The sequence below is a fragment of the Camellia sinensis genome, chromosome 12 (genome assembly GCF_055761805.1).
Source record: "Camellia sinensis isolate YWXY chromosome 12, ASM5576180v1, whole genome shotgun sequence".
NCBI lineage: Eukaryota > Viridiplantae > Streptophyta > Magnoliopsida > Ericales > Theaceae > Camellia > Camellia sinensis.
Genome location: NC_138972.1, coordinates 133762769 through 133783408, shown reverse-complemented (window position 1 = coordinate 133783408; position 20640 = coordinate 133762769). Strand labels below are relative to the sequence as shown.

At 36.6% G+C, this 20640-nt stretch overlaps 1 protein-coding gene across 1 annotated transcript; it reads left to right on the top strand.

Annotated features, from left to right (window-relative positions):
* Positions 1 to 17064: 17064 nt before the first annotated feature.
* LOC145803882 (uncharacterized) lies at positions 17065 to 20640 on the top strand. The gene is made up of 5 exons (XM_082897266.1): positions 17065 to 17926; positions 18093 to 18282; positions 18793 to 18914; positions 19356 to 19783; positions 20182 to 20640. Exons 1-5 carry the CDS (start codon positions 17065 to 17067, stop codon positions 20638 to 20640), a joined length of 2061 nt encoding a protein of 686 aa, XP_082753392.1.

Genomic DNA, 20640 nt, shown 5'->3' with positions numbered 1-20640 from the left:
ATTATACATAATCAACTATATGATTGGCAAGTAAGTTTTTATGACCATCTCATGTGAATATGGGTCTTAATGGCCATCTGCTCTATACATGGGTCTTTATGACCAATCCAATCTGTTAACGCTAATGAATGTACCACGTATGACTGTTTACAAGTCTGAATATGTATATGAATCTGTTTCTGAACTAAATTTTGATTTTTGAATCTGTTATGGACATCATTCATAAAACCTTTACTCTATTATTATTCACTGGGTTCCAACTCATTATTTATTTTATGTATGTAGATGATCAGGTACATGACTAAGCTTGAGACTTCGAGTCTAGACCGGTTTGTGTCAGTCAACTTGTGCATCTTCCGAGGAGGCTCCAGAAGTCTTTTTGTGGCCATGTTGTAACCTAGTTAATGAGCAAGTTTTAAGTTTTATGTTCTTTTCTTTTGTTTGGACAAGTTTATGTTTCTTCTGTATGCAAGGCTGACGTCATATTACATGTAAAAATAAGTTTGAAATTTTTCTTTCTTATATAAATCTGCATAGCTCTATGGACTATTATATTTTTGATATTTGCTTCCACTAGCCCCTTAATCTGCTAATCTGTTTCAGAGGCCTTCGGTAATCTTCGAATTACTGGCCGGTTACGATACTAAACCTAAAAAGGTAGGTTTGAGTCGTAACAATAGGGTTTCTTAGAGAGAGAGAGAGAGAGAGAGAGAGAGATTAAAAACTATTAATTGACAATATGATTTATTAATAAAGGGAACTATTTTTTGTGTGATTATAAATTTTAAAGGGCAAAATGCAATTTTTATATTTTAAATAAACATCATGAAGTGCATTTGTAATTTATCCTAAAAATTAATGTCTTCAATTGATTTATTTGTTTGTTTTATTATTTTTAGAAAACAAATAAATTAAATTTTCTACTGAAATCTTCAAAAATGTCAGCACTAGGGTATCGATTTTCTATGGATATGAGCTGGTGTAGCCCGAAAAATTGTTTTTTGGGGATTTGGTCAAAACCCCATTATAATAAAATTTTAATGTATTAAATAACGACAAGCACAAAAAAAATTCTTGAAAAATTCAACACATATCACTATTACGAAAATATTGTTAGTGAGTAATTTAATGTTTTAAACTTTAAAATAATATAACTTTTGATCTAAATATCAGTTTTTAATAAAATTAGTCAATGTGTTTGGTTTCAGTTTTTTGAATTTAGTTTTCTGAAAATTGAGTTTTTTTGTTTTTCGTGTTTTTTTTGTTTTTAGTGAATATTTTTAAAATTTTAAGCATTTTTTTTTACTTTTTTACATACACCTTACTTAAATATATCTAAAAAGTAAAATATTTGTGAAAAATATTTTTAAAAATTTATAAATACATAAAAATACAAAAAAATATATTGAATTTTTATACTTTTTTTATTTTTGGTATTTAGTGATTTTTTAAAATATATTTTTCACAAATATACTTTTTAAGTGTATTTATGTTAGGTGTATCTAAAAATTTTAAAAAGAAATTGCTTAAAATATTTTTAAAAAATCAGTAAAAATAAAAAAAATACGAAAAATAAGAAAATAGAATTTTCTAAAAAGTTTTTTCAAAAAACTGGAAACAAAAATGGTGAGTATGTTTATAATCCTGTCATCAAGATCTATCAAACAAGATCAATGTTGACTATGAAATTCTTTAAAATAAATAAAAAAAATTTACCATCGAAATTAACGTAAATGGTTACATGTTACTCTGTTTCACAGTAACATGTTATTGATTATCAGAGTAACACTTTATTATCTTCTTAAATAGGTATTAGTAACAAAAAAAAAAAAAAAGAATATGAACTTAAGGAAGCTATACAAATTTTTTCATTACAAGTTCACAAATAAATCAACAAAAATTTAACAACAAATTAATAATAATTCAAAATACCTAAAAGAAACTTTACAAACAACAATCAATAAACTCAACAAATTTCGTCCAATTTGTCATGCCCCGAATTTTAATTACTCGAAAACCTTACCAAGAGCTTGAAATTTAGGTCCATTTTTTTTTTTCTTAAAGATCTATTACCCTTGAGTAATAAAAGCATAATAGTACATGTCTCCCTCATGATGAATACAACAATAATAATAATACATGCCAAGCTCCCACTACGGAGTTACAAATAAATAATTACAAACATCAAAATTCAAGGAGATTGCACACAAGATCTACATGAACTTCCTAATCCTTCAACCAATCAATCCGAATTCTCTTCCTGTAAAAAAAAATGAAACCCACAAGGGGTGAGCACAATTGCCCAGCAGGAATCTCATAGTTCTAAAACAATAACCATCCTATTGATAGAAATGATCATGCATGCAGGGTGATACCATATAGTGGGTGGCGTTTTGTAATTTCAAAATATCATACGTAGAGTACCTTTTTCTCAAAATTTATTAGAACATTTAAGGAAAACCTTTAACCATCAAAAACTATCCTTTTTATCAGAAAACCAAAAATCCCTTTTGGAAACAAACATGTTTAAGGAACCACATCATTTTGTATTTATTAACACATTCCAAAATATTCCTCTTTTATTTCCCATTCTCCCATTTTCTAGTTACATTTATTATAACGTCATAACCTCAAGTTCAAGTTCCCTTAATACTTCAAAAACATCCCACATACATGCTATTCCCACCCATGTATTCATATTTGCTATAACTCCTCAATACAAAAATCCAAATCTCTTTTATAGTCAATAATTGTTATCCTATACTCAACTCCTACTTATCTAACAACTACTTCACATCCACACTTGCATTATCAATTATAATTCAACATATCACAACTACATTACATCCACATGTGCGTTATCAATCATAATTCAACATATCCCAAGGATAATAGATCCTTTTAATTCAATTTCTCAATTAATCATAAAACAAAACTTTTAATTTTTCCTTATAGATGCAAACAATCCGGTGAGTTCTTTATCACTAACCCCTCATCCAATTACCATTTCATTATTCATTCTTTTCAAATAATTCCCATAAGCATTTCCATTCAATACCAATTTACACATCAAATGGTAATTTCACAAGTTCATCACAAGTCACATATATCATCACCGACCTCAACACACATATCACAACATATTCCACCTTTTGCCGACTTGATACGGCGGGATAGCAGGCACCCCATTCATAGCACATTCCACCTTTTGCCAGCTATTATACGGCGGGAAGTGAACTCCCAAAAATCATTTTCTCAAAAACCATGTCTTTTTCGAAAACCGTTTTCAACCTTTTAAAAATCATCTCTCACATTTGCTGGCTATTATACGGCAGGACGTGGGCACCCAAAACATTTTCGAAAACCATCCGTTTTTCCACTTTTGCTGGCTACAATACGGCAGGACTATGTGGACACCCAAAAATCATTTTTTCACTTTCGCCGGCTACAATACGGCAGGACTATGTGGACACCCAAAAACACTTTTCCCACATTCATCCAGCGATAAGCCTAGACAGGGCAATTAGGCACCTTGAATTCAAACCACCCCCACATTTACCGACTATTATACGGACGGTTGTGGGCACCGAAAAACTTCTTTAAAACAATCCCCCACATTTACCGGCTATGATACGGACGGTCGTGGGCACCGAAAACCATTTTTCAACTCCCCCGCGCAGGTATCAACCACAACACAACCCACCCAACACAACTCAACTCAACCTAACACAACACAACTCAATTCAATCCAACACAACTCAACTTAACCCAACACAACTCAATTCCACACAACACAATTCAACCAACTCAACACAACATAACCCAATACAATTCACATAACACGCAACAAGATTCAACACAACCATTTCAACACAAGGCTTATATCATCCATACCAGTAGTAATTTCCTTTCCCCCAAGCTTGGTTCACATTATAACATAATTTAAGGCATCAACATTATGAGTTCAATCGCAAATTTTACATACATTTCTCAAATTCTTTAAAATTTCAATTAAACTTGTACATGTGTAATTTAACACCTCAATTTCATGATTCTACTATTAATCGAAACAAAACCACTAACCATCTTCATGAGCCAAACTAGGGTTTTTAAGAGAAGTTAAAGTTTTTCACAAAAACACATTTTGTTCCAACCCTTCTATTACTTCTACACCCAAACTCATGACCCATGATCATAAACCCAACAAATAAACCCAACTCTCTTCAAACCCTAACCCCCAATCTTGTGATTTATCACAATATGCATAAAAATATAAACTTTTGTATTTGTGTAAAGAAAATACCATAAATCTATCCATAAACGAGGGTATTGAAAGAGAACTAGAAACCCCTACCTCTTGAAGCCAAGAGATGATGACCCAAAAATCAAAGGCGACGAAACTACGAACCATTTGGACCAAAAGGATGCCCTTGACGAGATCTACACTTTTTCTTAAAGGACCATGGTGAAAAGATCACTCTAGGTGAGTAGATCTAGAGATCTTAGTGCCAAAAACTTGAGTTTAGAGAGAGAGAGGAGAACTCACAGTTTGAGAGAGAGGAAAGAGGAGAAAAGTGAAATAAAACCATGTTTGGAGCCTATTTATAGTAGTAGAAAAGTAGCCCTAAGGTCAATAAAATAATAGGCCCAAAACCCCCCAAAGGTAGGGCCCAAACCAGCCAAAAAATCTGGAAAAAAAAACACGCAGGGGTCGATCCTTTGGGCAGGGAGGTCGACCCTTTATGTAGAAAAGGCAATCTGGTGCAAGCAAGGGGGTCGACCCTTAGACAGGATGTAATGCCCCGAAATATTTCAACATGAACTACCCATGCAAATGAACATTCACTAATCAATGACAATAATCCTTCCAACATCACATGCATAATGAATGGATTAAATACGAAAGTTCCACTTGCGATATACATTCAACGAATTAAAAGGACACATAAACCTATAGCATGTGAAGCATCTAATCTCAACACAAATAAAATGCCCTTAAGGGCTTACATCTTCTAAGGCAATATCCCGGTTACACAAAATGGTCTCTCAAACCCATATACATTAGCCCTTGGCTTACAAAAAGATCACAACAAATGGAAGAGCAAGGCTACTCTTCACCAAAACATATCCACGCCCTTAGCTCTACAGGGCCACCACATCTTAACCTGCACCAAATCCCATAGGGGTGAGCATAAAGCCCAATAGAGAATTCCTTAACAAAGTATATACATTTATGTAATATACCCAATATTAAATGCAAATGCAATGCTGTGCAATACCATTTCAAATAATCACATGTCATGCTTTTCTTGAAGATCATCGTGCTTCATTAACAAAATTTCAATCTCATCAATTTCCAAACATCCAGTTTTAAACATAAGGGGCAGTAAATACGACACTGGTAATCCCTAGGCTAGTGTCTGCAAGTAGACTCTGCGAGTACTACCAAATTGTCATTTTTACCAGTATTAACCGGAAGGCTCGACACCAATCCGCACGGTTTTTTGGTCTTTCACCATGGACACTCAGGCCAACTTATCAAATTCATCTACACCCCCTAACCGGACTTACCACCGTATTTACCCCATAACACAACTCGTAGTTCTCGTTTCAACATCATTTTGTTTCATGAAATAAATATCTTCAATTGAAATTTACAATGCGAAAGTAATAATTGAATGAATATGCAATGTCATGATATTTCCACATTTTCAACTACAATGATCCATTCTCAATGAAGTTTCAAGTTTCTTTTCAAAAAAAATTTCATGATATGCATAACTTAAGTAATGCCAATACAATACTTACCCACATAACTACATGTCTCTCTACATGGTCCATAACTACTGCTAACCTTCCACAGAGGTTCAAAGTTTATTTTTTTCCCCTTTTCCATGCCATTCCATCAATAGCCAAGAAATCATTATCAAATACCATGTACAACAATAAAACCCCATTTCATACTCTTTCAACAATTTAACCATTTCTAACCACAACAATGTAGAAACATCACCTCCATTTTTCCAAAGTCTTTCATATGTTAAGAATTCCTTAATCAATGTAACTATGTATATATATATATATATATTTATGTATTCATTTGCATACCATCTGACCTTTCTCATTCTCTTCATGTAACATGGTTCACAACAAGGTCTCCATAAATATGTATATAATGTATGTATATATATATATATATATATATATATGTATCAATAGGAACCTCCACCTCTTTTCATTTAAGAAAACCCCCCCAAACTTCTAGGTTTTCACAAAAAAACTAACATCACCCACCTTTTCGTAAAACCCCATTTTACTCATTATTCTTAACCCAAGTTTGTTCAAAAGTCAAGAACTCATCTATATAAGAAAACAAGATAGAGTTTATTCCACTAAATCATCAATTTCTTGAGCCACCAAAAACCCATTTTCGAAATAATAGTGGAGGCACACAAAGTCAACACAAAATTTACATAAACATATATATAACTCAAAGGAAAACCCTACCTCAAGCTTAATGAAGAGAGAGAAGATGAAACCCTAGCTATGATGAAAGATTCTTCAACTTTCCACAACACTAAGAGGAGTTCAAGCTTGATCTTCAAGATTTAGAGAGAGAGATGATGATCTAGACCCAAGATTTGCAAGAATCACGGTGTTTTGGGTGTTTGATGATGTTTTCTAGAGAGAATGATGAGAGAAATAGGGTTTAGAGTGAGAAAGAGATATATTAAAATGAGATACAAACAGCCCAAAAGAGAAGAAAAAAACAGAGCCACGGATCTGCCTAGACTGTCGCACGTACGGCACCCAGCCCCGCACGTGCGGAGTACCCTTCCCGCATGTGCGGCCCTCACCCCCGCACGTGCGGTGGTCCTGCTGCACCTCGACCTGCACCTGCCTTTTAGGCAGTGTGCAACTCACCCAAACTCCCCTTTTCCCGCACGTGTGGCTTGGCCTCCCGCACGTGCGGCCCTAGGCCCCCGTACGTGCCGCCTTGGCCCAACAACCCAGAAAAATCCCGCTTCGCTTTCAGGCACTCCGAACCTAACCCCGCACTCTCCGAAACAAGTGAAATTCAATACCGGGCAAAATAAAAGCAAGAACTTTATTTAGAAAATTATTTCCGGACGTTTCAAGCCCAACGAAAAGAAAGAAAATAAAAGAAAGGTGGAGCGAAGGAAGAAAGAAGAGGAGAAAAAAAAGAAAAGAAAGACCCAGTCGTCACACAAGAGGGGGTTGACCCTATTTTCCAGCAACTAACACACAAATTTTGCGACATAAGAGGGTCGACCCTCCCCAGACTGGTGTCTAACCTATTTTCCAGTGACACCTCTAGAAACTTCACCAACACGTAAGGGTCGACCCTTAGGAAGGCTGGTGTCTACCTTATTTTCCAGCAACACTTCCAGAAACATGACAACATGCAAGGGTTGACCCTTAGGAAGGCTGGTGTCGACCCCAAGGCAAAATTTCTAAGTTTCCAAGGAACTTTTGACAAGAACAAACGCGAACGGACAAACCCAATGAGTTTAAATCGGATTGTACTCCTTCAAAACCAATAGGCAACAACTCTAAAGACTCCCAAGATAAAAATAAGGATATTAAACACACTCTCCAAAGGATTAAAGGATGCGGGCGTTACAAACTCCCCACCTTAGGAAATTTCATCCCCGAAATAGAAGAAAGCCAAACAAAAGGTAGTATGAACCCAATAGGAAACATAACCTCTAATTTACAACTAGTTCCACACTCGGGATAGACTCCCAGATTCGAATTCAATATCGCGACGCCTGAGGACACCCAAACAAAAAGAATTACAAGGAAGAGATCATGATCACTCTTTCAACGAACATACTCATTGGAGTCCACGAGACATGGAATAATGTCAATTACTAGTACGTCCAAGGAAAATCAACAACTCCTCAACCAGTAACAACGCACACCAATACCACCGGACAACCAATACCCAATTTGGAAGAAAAAGAAAACCACCATTAAACCAAAAGTTTGGCTGACATTAACAAAAGCCAATGGCACACCACAATGTATGGTCTATCGCAACAATCCCAATTCGCACCAAGCTTAGCAACATTTCCAATTATTTATACAACCCGTCATACAAAGATAAGACAATAAAAACCGTTCACATTTATATGTATATATATATATAATTTTCTTTCTCAAACGGTGTCCCATCTTACATTATTTACCATCAAAGTACATTTGCAAATCTAAAATTTTCATAACAATTACATTTACCGTCAATCAACATTTAGTTTCCGCTCAATTAACAGGCTATTCATTAACACAACTTTGATTAAATCCTTAGCAGTTAGTCAACCGTGCCATCCCAGGTCACAACACAAAGAAACAAAACATTCATTTGCCAAATTATTCTCAACATTTACCTGGTGAGTTTCAACCATCACCCAATAATTTTTCATCACCCATATGGTGACTTCACAACACCTTTACCATACACATTCGTAATAACAACAAAGAAAACAATCTGGTACATCCGAGGGGTAATAAAACATATACGACTCCCCAAAATTTGGGAGTTCTCACCCATTTCAAACATCAGCACAAATAATCATTAATACCCATTAATACCAGTGCACTCACAAAGTTTTTCATTCAAACACCTTAATTCCATTAAGGTGATTTCACAATTTCACATCAACCACATACATACACAAACAGAATCCATGTCTACTAATACCACTTAAAGCACTATTTAACCATACCACCATTTATCTAAACCATAACAATTCCCAAATTAACTAAATGTCAATTCACCTCAAATAGCATTCATTTAAAACTCGTCGCAAATCAAACCAAAACAGACCAAACTAACCCAATCAATCCTTACGTCCCATTAAAGGAAGCAGCTACAAGGGTTCATCTCCTCTATGCGACTTAATCCAAATCAACAATTTTCTACTCTCACAATTCAAACATTGACATACTAACCAACAACAATTGTCCCTATCTGGGATTTAGCACACACCTTTTCACATCACACAATTCATACCCATCATTATTCCTTTTCATTCACATGCGGACTAGACCAAGAAATTTTTTATGTTTCACTCTCAACCCGAGGAATTTCCATCCACTTGAAACAAGCCTCATCCAAGCCTCGCCATTACATATGGGATACTCCATACTCACGAAACCCTTCTAGGATACTTTTCAAACTTGTTACTCCACTCATACCTAAGCATTCCAAAGTGACTATTTGTCACCCAAACTCCCATATCAACCAATTCAGTTAACCATTCAATAGAAGTTAAATTTGACGCTCAAACATCCACAGGTTGTCCTAAATCAAATACTCCGAGATAGAGCTCCACACACCATTCCCCATACTTCTAGAATTTTACCGCACTCCTCAAGTACACGTTGCACTAGTACTATTCCTAGTAATCCCATCACTCTTGTGCCGATATGGCAACACCAATTCCAAATCACACTAAACAATCATTACCTATACAACACCCATTACAAAAATTATAACCCATATTCCTCCTCAAGAACCACTTCTAGCATTTACTATCAAGTTTCCTTCATATTCATGGACTCTATACAAGCCGTAATCATGTCACTTCAACACTTAAATACCACAAACCCCCTTTCACACCCTCATCATTAAAAAACTCGATTCTTGCACTCCCTTTCCAAACCTTTCACAATATTCTGCATAACTCAAACTAACCTCATACCATCCTAAGATTTCGTCTCATCTCAACTATACTCCCTTACAGCTCTTATTATCTCAATAACATCTAACATCAATTGACCGAATTCTAACCCTTCCCAGAGACACTTACTCTTCCTTCCAAAACAAGAAAGCAACCTAACATATAATCACACCACACATAAACAATTTTTTTTTTTTTTTAACAACTAACCACATAATAGAGTCAAGTCTACTAGGATAACCACTTGTCCCGGAACTTCCAAGGAACTCCCACAGGAAACCACGTTGATCAGACGCATTTCCAATGAGATCTCAAAGCAAGTTAGCCGGCCACAAGCACTACCCAAGGAGCTCAACCCATGCTCACACAATGTAACACATAATGTCCTACACCTCCTATTTCCTACATGCAAACATCCTTACCAAGCGAAGCCAACCTATAGTGGTAAAAACCACTTCTCACAAGCTCCAGGTTTTCAAACCCGGTTAGCTTTGATGCCAAGTTGTCACACCCCGAATTTTAATTAATCGAAAACCTTACCAAGAGCCTGAAATTTAGGTCCATTTTTTTTTTTTAAAAGATCTATTACCCTTAAGTAATAGAAACATAATAGTACATGTCTCCCTCATGATGAATACAATAATAATAATAATACATGCCCAACTCCCACTACGGAGTTACAAATAAATAATTACAAATATCAAAATACAAGGAGATTGCACACAAGATATACATGAACTTCCTAATCCTTCAACCAATCAATCCAAATTCTCTTCCTGTAAAAAAAAATGAAACCCACCAAGGGTGAGCACAATTGCCCAGCAGGAAGCTCATAGTTCTAAAACAATAACCATCCTATTGATAGAAATGATCATGCATGCAGGGTGATACCATATAGTAGGTGGCGTTTTGTAATTTCAAAATATCATACGTAGAGTACCTTTTTCTCAAAATTTATTAGAACATTTAAGGAAAACCTTTAACCATCAAAAACTATCCTTTTTATCAGAAAAACAAAAATCCTTTTTGGAAACAAACATGTTTAAGGAACCACATCATTTTGTATTTATTAATACATTCCAAAATATTCCTCTTTTATTTCCCATTCTCCCCTTTTCTAGTTACATTTATTATAACGTCATAACCTCAAGTTCAAGTTCCCTTAATACTTCAAAAACATCCCACATACATGCTATTCCCACCCATGTATTCATATTTGCTGTAACTCCTCAATACAAAAATCCAAATCTCTTTTATAGTCAATAATTGTTATCCTATACTCAACTCCTACTTATCTAACAACTACTTCACATCCACACTTGCATTATCAATTATAATTCAACATATCACAACTACATTATATACACATGTGTGTTATCAATCATAATTCAACATATCCCAAGGATAATAGATCCTTTTAATTCAACTACTCAATTAATCATAAAACAAAACTTTTAATTTTTCCTTATAGATGCAAACAATCAAATGAGCTCTTTATCACTAACCCCTCATCCAATTACCATTTCATTATTCATTCTTTTCAAATAATTCCCATAAGCATTTCCATTCCATACCAGTTTACACACCAAATGGTAATTTCACAAGTTCATCACTAGTCACATATATTATCACCGACCTCAACACACACGTCACAACACATTCCACCTTTTGCCGACTTGATACGGCGGGATAGCGGGCACCCCATTCATAGCACATTCCATCTTTGGCTGGCTATTATGCGGCGAGAAGTGAACTCCCAAAAGTCATTTTCTCAAAAACCATGTCTTTTTCAAAAACCGTTTTCAACCTTTTAAAAACCAACCCCCACATTTGCCGGCTATTATACGGCAAGACGTGGGTACCCAAAACATTTTCGAAAACCATCCGTTTTTCCACTTTTGCCGGCTACAATACGGCAGGACTGTGTGGACACCCAAAAATCATTTTTCTACTTTCGCCGGCTACAATACGGCGGGACTATGTGGACACCCAAGAATACTTTTCCCACATTCGTCCAGCGATAAGCCTAGACAGGGCAATTAGGCACCTTGAATTCAAACCACCCCCACATTTACCGGTATTATACGGACGATTGTGGGCACCAAAAAACTATTTTTTTCAATTTTTAAAACAATCCCCCACATTTATCGGCTATGATACGGACGGTCGTGGCACCGAAAACCATTTTTCAACTCCCCCGCGTTGGTACCAACCACAACACAACCCACCCAACATAACTCAACTCAACCCAACATAACTCAATTCAACCCAACACAACTCAACTCAACCCAGTACAACTCAATTCCACACAACACAATTCAACCAACTCAACACAACATAACTCAATACAATTCACATAACACACAACAAGATTCAACATAACCATTTCAACAGAAGGCTCATATCATCCATACCAGTAGTAATTTCCTTTCCCCCAAAGCTTGGTTCACATTATAACATAATTTAAGACATCAACATTATGAGTTCAATCGCAACTTTTACATACATTTCTCAAATTCTTTAAAATTTCAATTAAACTTGTACATGTGTAATTTAACATCTCAAATTCATGATTCTACTATTAATCGAAACAAAACCATTAACCATCTTCATGAGCCAAACTAGGGTTTTTAAGAGAAGTTAAAGCTTTTCACAAAAACACATTTTATTCCAACCCTTCTATTACTTCTACACCCAAACTCATGACCCAAGATCATAACCCAACAAATAAACCCAACTCTCTTCAAACCCTAACCCCCAATCTCGTGATTTATCACAATATGTATAAAAATATAAACTTTTGTATTTGTATAAAGAAAATACCACAAATTTATCCATAAACAAGGGTATTGAAAAAGAGCTAGAAACCCTTACCTCTTGAAGCCAAGAGATGACGACCCAAAAATCAAAGGCAACGAAACCACGAACCATTTGGATCAAAAGGATGCCCTTGACGAGATCCACACTTTTTCTCAAAGGACCATGGTGAAAAGATCACGCTAGGTGAGTAGATCTAGAGATCTTAGTGCCAAAAACTTGAGTTTAGAGAGAGAGAGAAAGAGAGGAGAACTCATAGTTTGAGAGAGGAAAGAGGAGAAAAGTGAAATGAAACCATGTTTAGAGCCTATTTATAGTAGTAGAAAAGTATCCCTAAGGTCAATAAAATAATAGGCCCAAAACCCCCCAAAGGTAGGGCCTAAACCAGCCCAAAAATCTAAAAAAACACGCAGGGGTTGACCCTTTAGGCAGGGGGGTCGACCCTTTATATAGAAAAGGCAATCTGGTGCAAGCAAGGGGGTCGACCCTATTTTCTAGCAACTAACACACAAATTCTGAAACAAAAGAGGGTCGACCCTCCCCAGACTGGTGTTTACCCTAATTTCCAGCAACACCTCCAGAAACTTCACCAACAGGTAAGGGTTGACCCTTAGGAAGGCTGATGTAACGACCCTCATTCTACCCTAGTCATGCTTGCATATGTTACATGATCTTGTCTTGATATATTGCATCTTTGCAAACGTTGATTTGTCTTGCTTAAGTGTTTCTCGCCTGTTTTGTACCTTGCTTGATGTGAGTTTAGCCGAGGTCATCTTCAGTCTAGAATTATCTTGGAACCACTTTGTTTGACCTCCACCTTCGCCCTGACATATTGGCCGAGATGTCATTATCTAGGCCGAGGTATTCATCACCAAGGCCGAGATGTGTATTATCTAGGCCGAGATGTTACCTTTGCACCTAAGTGATCTTGTCCTGGAGTGGTATGATTTAGACCAAGGTGCGGCACATCTAGGCCAAGGTGTGGCACAGCTTAGTCAAGTGTTGTCCCTCCTAGCCGAGATCACTGTTCCCCTACTTGCCGATGTCTTGTTCTTAGCCGAGATCATTACCCGACGGAGTGCCCATGCCATCTTGCTTGTTGAACACACTTTGTCATAGTCTTGTCTTTTCGCTCAGCCACCTTTCTGAGGAGAACCAACCCAGTAGTGCCACTTGTCCCAGTTGAGTGTTAAGTCAGCCAGCAGACCTAGAAATGTGTCATTTGCTATATGTCTTTGTTCTTGAGGAGAGAGAAGCTCTAGAAGAGGGAGAAGGAGTTCTTAGAGGAGGGATAGATTTTCCAAGCTTAATCTTCACACCTTGAGCCGTTAGATTCGTGTCTTGAGGTTAGAATCTTAATCTACTCTTGTTGTTCTTATTGATTATCTAGCTGCATTGCATGAACGAACCTAATCTGCAAGCTATGCATCGATTTAAAGTTTAGTTTTAAAAAGAGAAAATAGTGCTTATGTGTTCTTGAAGAAAAAGCCTTGGTTGATCCAAAAACTTGCATCAAGATTCATGTTTTTGTGTTGTTTTCATAAAATCTTCGAGTATGGGTACCCAGGTCCATGTTTTTGAATTCATATCATGAAATCTCAGATTTTGTAATGAAAAAAGTATGATCTTCGCATCCATGTTCTTCATGTTCATATTTTTCAAGAAAAGGGAACCCAGTTTTTCCCGACTTCATTTCCTTGGATGTGGCCATCGGGACCACACCTCAGCAAGGAGGTGTGGGACCTCAGCCAAGATCTGGTTGGTGCCCATTATGTTTTCCCGAGATGAGGAACAGTGTTTTGTTTTGGACCACCTTAGTTTTGAAAGAATGCCAAGGTCACTTGCATTCATGTAAAGCTTGTTTGATAGTGCATTCAATGGGATTTGTTATGTGCTTGTAGGATTTGGATCCTTGCCTATAGCCCCAACGTTTAAAGAACTATGTGAGTGATATTTTTAATAAAGTTATGTTATTAAGTTTTGATAAAGTTTTGCCTTGCTGTTTTGGAAAAGTATTTTGTTAAGCATGAATGACTATCCCTATTTTGTGTATCAAGTATTGGCTTGGTTTTGACAACCTTTGAAAGTCCGTACGTGCTAGGGGACTATAAGCATTTGTAGCACAACCTTTGAAAGTCCGTACGTGCTAGGGGATTATAAGCATTTGTAGTACAACCTTTGAAAGTCCGTACGTGCTAGGGGACTATAAGCATTTGTAGCACAACCCTTGAAAGTCCATATGTGCTAGGGGACTATAAGCATTTGTAGCACAACCTTTGTTAATGTCATCCCTTGGAACTTGGAAGCCTTGAAAGACTTTAATTGTTGAGACTTGAAAGAATTGTTAGTTAAACCTGATTTGCCCTTAGACTTTGTACAAGATGTGATGTGCCTTGATTTGATAAAGATTTCGGATATCATTCATGTAAACCCCTTTATTATTTGTACCATTCACTGAGTATCCAAGCTCACCCCTCTCTATATATATGTAGGTGACGAGCAGGACGGCGGTGACGCCTAGATGTACTTGCTACTTGTTTTGGATCTTGCACTATTGCAACATCTTGAAGATTATGCTTCTTAGTTGTGTTTCATTGTATTTTGTATTTGATGGCTGAGAAGCCTTTTGGTCAAGATGTATTTTTGTACTTCATTTTGTTGTATTAAGCTACATAAAGATGTATGCCATTCCATTTAACTTATGCACTACTCTTATGGACTAATTACATTTGTATATATTGCTTCCGCACATGTTAGCCCCATACGTAATACTCTGATTGTGTGTGAATTTTGAAAGTTGGCCTTCGGTAATCTCGGATTACTGGCCATCATGGCACCATTCTACTAGGGGCGGAATGGGGTCGTGACAGCTGATGTCTACCCTATTTTCCAGCAACACTTCTAGAAACATGACAACATGCAAGGGTCGACCCTTAAAAAGGCTGGTGTCGACCCCAAGGCAAAATTTCTAAATTTCCAAGGAACTTTTGACAAGAACAAACGCGAACGAACAAACCCAACGAGTTTAAATCGAATTGTACTCCTTCAAAACCAATAGACAACAACTCCAAAGACTCCCAAGATAAAAATAAGGATATTAAACACACTCTCCAAAGTAATAAAGGATGCGGACGTTACACAATCCCACCAAATTTTCGATCACTAAGCCCAATCCTTCAAGCAAACTCTCATTAATCACACTGGATTTCTACACCCACCACTGCTTTCATCAAAACTCAACCAAGACCCAAATCCAGACCTATTTTCACTGCATCCATCAACATAAAAGCTTTTTCCTCTTAGAACTCTTCTTCTTCTTCTTCTTCTTCTTCGTTTTGGTTTATGAATATTTTGAATTGGATTTTCAGTTCTTGATTTTCGCGAGATGAACAATATGTTGGGGAATTTTTCAAAATGGTTTTTAAATGTATAGTTTAATTTTGGGTGTTTTCAAAACCTTCTTTGTTTTTCTTTGGAAAGCTTCAAATAAACTTGGGGACTTTGTCCCACATCGAAAAGAAAGGAAAACACGGAGCACTTAATAAAGTGTTATATGAAATATTCCTTTGAATATGGAATTGTGAGGTGAAAGCTAGTGTGCATGCACCCACACTGCAAAAATGGTACTTCGCACCATCTGCACACGCGCGTGCGCATGACGTGTGTTGTGTGGCGTTTGATGGCGTACTTTGCACGGGCGCAAGACGCCATGAGGGCGTTTTCCTATTTGCATCGGACAGGTTCGAGTGATGACGTAGATCCAACGTGGTATGAGTGACGTGGAATATAGTCAACCCCACGTGGCAGTGACGTGGCGTCCGTTGGCGTTGAATTAACCAACCGATCGAACGGTTGCGTGTCCAATCTGGAGCAGTTTGATCATAGTCGTTGATTGGAGATATGCGTGATCGTATGGATGAGATGGCACCCGGTCGTCATCAGGTGTAATCAGTCAAGGCAGTTATTCGGTGTAAGAATGATTTGCACCATAGATTATCGATCCAATGGTCAGATCTGATCAGATGCGATCAAGGGACATGACCATTCGATCAAATCCATCAAGGCCTATAAATAGGCTGCGAAATCAACCATGTCATTCGATTCACAAAATTTAGAAGCATTCTTGCAATTATCTCTCTCTCTCTCTCCCTCTTGATTTTGAGTTTTCAATCAAGAGTTTCTTAAGCAAATTTATGCTTTTCTTACTGGTAATCAAGTTCTGCAAATTTGATTATCAGTGTCTTGATTTTCTTGATTATATCAAGAGTATTCTGATCTACTGTCGTTAGTGCAGACGCTAGTAGACTTGATCTTTAGATCAGGCTTTATTGTATCCTGGAGGCGAATTCGCTGTAACCCCCTGCACACCTTTTGGTAGGTGCAAATATTGTCTTTAGGAAAGTGACTAAGTAACATGACTTGAAGCATCATATTTCTGTTCTACATAAACAAGTTCATCGCCAAGTTTTGAAGACCCGAAAACCACCAATTGAATAATTCAAGACGAATTATTCCAATAATCTAAAGACAATAATTAGATATGGCGATGTCTATTCAGAAAATGACTCAAGATTACATAAAGCTTGAGTGTTTTGATAGAGGAAATTTCCAACGCTGGCAAAAGAAAATGCACTTTTTGCTCACCACTCTCAAAGTGGTCTATGTGCTAACTACCCCCTATCTGGTGGAGCAAGAAGACGAGACTATGGAGCAAACCCATACCAAAACCAAATGGGAGAATGATGACTATATTTACAGAAGACATATTCTGAATGCGCTGTTAGACTCTTTGTTTGATTTGTATCAACATCTAGAAATGGCAAAGCAACTATGGGACGTATTACAGCCAAAGTACCTCATCGAGGATGCCACCAGTAAGAAATTTCTTGTTAGTAATTTTATGTGTTTTACTATGATTGATACAAAGCCCATTATGGAACAATTCCATGAGATCCAACATATTCTGAATCAGTTTCGACAAAAGAATATAAACATGGATGAATCCATTATAACTTCATCTATAATAGAGAAACTGTCATCTTCTTGGAAGGATTTTAAGAAAACTCTGAAACACAAAAAGGAAGATCTTACTTTAGAGGAATTGGCTCAACACCTTCGAGTTGAGGAAGACTCAAGGCTTCTTAAAGGTAAAGATAACCAATTGGCTCAGACTTCCAAGATCCACATGGTGGATGATGGCAAGAGGTTTAACAAAAAAAAACGTAAGCATGAACCCCAACTCGAGAAAGATGCTAAGAAGCTGAAAAGTGCTTGCTGGCATTGTGGCAAGCCAGGGCACTTCAGAAATGAATATCGATCATACAAGAAGAAGCCAGAAGCATCAAATGCCAAGAACAAGTTTGTGGCTGTTATATCCGAGGTGAACATGCTCGAAGATGCTGGTGGCTGGTGAATTGATTCAGGAGTAACAAGGCACGTCTGCAACGACAAAAGTCGTTTCACTACTTATGAACAAGTGAGTGATGGAACAGTTCTCTACATAGTTGAAGAGTTCACATCTGGAAAAGTCTTAAGTCTTAATGATGTTTATCATGTACCTGATGTCAGGAAAAAACCTTGTATCTGGAAGCCTGCTTAATAAGCATGGTTTCAAGTTAGTATTTGAGTCGGACAAATTTGTCTTGTCTAATGGTGGGATTTTTGTTGGGAAGGGCTACATATATCAAGGAATGTTTAAACTTAATGTTATCAATAATACATCTGTTTCTGCTTATATTGTTGATTCTCTTTCTTTATGGCATGCTCGTTTAGGCCATGTTAATACTAGGAAAATGCATGATATGGTTAATTTAGATTTAATTCCTAAGTATGACATTGATATGTTTGAAAAATACAAATTTTGTGTGCAATCTAAAATTACTCGCATTCATTTTCCTAAAGTAGATAAAATCAAATCTGTGCTTGAACTTCTACATGGTGATGTATGTGACATGCATAGTGATAAGAAATATTTTGTAACACTCATTAATGATTATTCTAAGTACTGTCATATCTATCTTTTGCATTCAAAAAATGAGGTGCTTGATAAATTCAAGATTTTTAAGACAGAAGTAAAAAATCAGTGTAATGTCAAAATAAAGAGACTTAGGTCTGATAGAGGCAGTGAATACCATTTTTCAGGATATTGTGAAAATGTTGGTATTATTTATGAGAAGTCTGCACCCTACACACTACAACAAAATGGAGTAGCTAAAAGAAAGAATAGGACATTAACATAAATGATTAATGCTATGCTTTCTTACTCCAGTTTAAGTTCTGGTTTTTGGGGTGAAGCCTTGCTCACTATTTGTCATATACCCAATAGAATTCCTCTCAAGGGAATAAATGTTACTCCTTATGAACTTTGGAAAACTAAAAAACCTAATCTTGGTTACTTGAAAACATAGGGCTGTAGAGCAATAGTCAGATTGCCTGAACCTAAAAGGAAGAAATTAGGTGAAAAAGGAATTGAATGCATATTCCTTGGCTATGCGATACATAGCAAAGCATATAGGTTTTTGGTAGTAAAGCCTAATGGTTCAGTGGAAACAAATGCCATCATTGAATCATGGGATGCGGTATTTTATGATAATCGTTTCACAACCATTCCAAGGTTGGATTCTAATCAAGAAAATGAATAAACTCCTTTGATGTCTACAGAGGAAAGTGAACGACATGAACCCATTGAGCCTAATGAGCCTATTGAGCTAAGGAGGAATAAGAGGGCTAAAACTGAGAAGTCATTTGGCCTTGATTTTATTGTTTACCTTGTAGAAGGAACTAGGAACGCTTATTGTAAGTAAACAATGATTTCTTTGAATATGGATTCAGATCCATTAACCTTTGACGAGGCTATGAAGTCTCAAGATGTTACTTTCTGGAAAGAAACAATAAACGATGAATCGGATTCTATCATGGGTCACAATACTTGGATACTTGTTTATTTGCCACCTGGATCCAAACCAATTGGTTATAAATGGATTTTCAAAAGGAAAATAAAAGTTGATGGCACAATTGACAAGTTCAAAGCAAGATTAGTTGCTAAAGGTTTTACTCAAAAAGAGGGTATCAATTATTTTGACACATATGCTCCGGTGGCCAGAATTGCCACCATTCGAGTGTTGATTGCCTTAGCCTCAATCTATAAACTTGAAATCCATCAAATGGATATTAAAACCGCTTTCCTAAATGGAGAGTTAGATGAGGAAATCTACATGCAACAACCGGAAGGATTTGTTGTACAGGGTCAAGAACACAAAGTGTGTAAACTCGTGACGTCACTATAAAATAGTGGCATGAGAAATTTGACAAAGTAATAGTGTCAAATGGTTTTAGGACACATGAATATGATAAGTGTGTATACAGTAAGTTTATTGGCAATAAAGGTGTACTCATATGTCTCTATGTAGATGACATGCTTACTTTTGGTACTGACAATGATGTCATTAAAAGTACTAAAAGTTTCTTGTCGTCTAGCTTTAGTATGAAAGACATGGGCTTGGCTAATATAATTCTGGGTATTAAGATCAAACGAGAGGACAATAATTTGATTCTAACTCAGTCACACTATATTGAGAAAATTCTTAAGAAATTTAATCACTATAATTGTACACCCATGTCTACACCTTTTGATTCAAATTTGAAATTGTACTCTAAGACTGGAAGAGATGTTGCTCAGTTAGAATACTCAAGAGTAATAGGTAGCCTGATGTATGCCATGACTTGCACTAGACCTGATATTGCCCTTGCAGTGGGAAAACTTAGTAGATACATTAGTAATCCCAATAGTGTGCATTGGCATGCTGTTAACCGAGTACTTAGGTACTTGAGGAAAACCATAGACTATGGAATAGTCTATAATGGCTATCCAGTAGTGCTGAAAGGATTCACAGATGCTAGTTGGATAATTGACTGTAAAGATCACTCGTCCACGAGTGGTTGGATTTTTACTCTTGGAGGAGAAGCTATGTCTTGGGGTTCTAAGAAGCAAAACTCAACCATGGCATCAGAGTTCGTAGCATTGGCTTTTTGTAGCAAAGAGGCAGAGTGGCTAAGGAATCTCTCATTAGAGATTAAGATATGCCCAAAACCTATGCCACCAATATCTTTGCATTGA

Bases quoted from the DNA above. Each gene is read 5' to 3' on its own strand.
- LOC145803882 (XM_082897266.1), top strand. From the start codon at position 17,065: ATGGCGATGTCTATTCAGAAAATGACTCAAGATTACATAAAGCTTGAG. The intron at 18,915-19,355 runs GTTACTTGAAAA...ATATGGATTCAG, and splicing joins AACTAAAAAACCTAATCTTG to ATCCATTAACCTTTGACGAG. The intron at 19,784-20,181 runs GTGTGTAAACTC...TTGTACTCTAAG, and splicing joins TACAGGGTCAAGAACACAAA to ACTGGAAGAGATGTTGCTCA.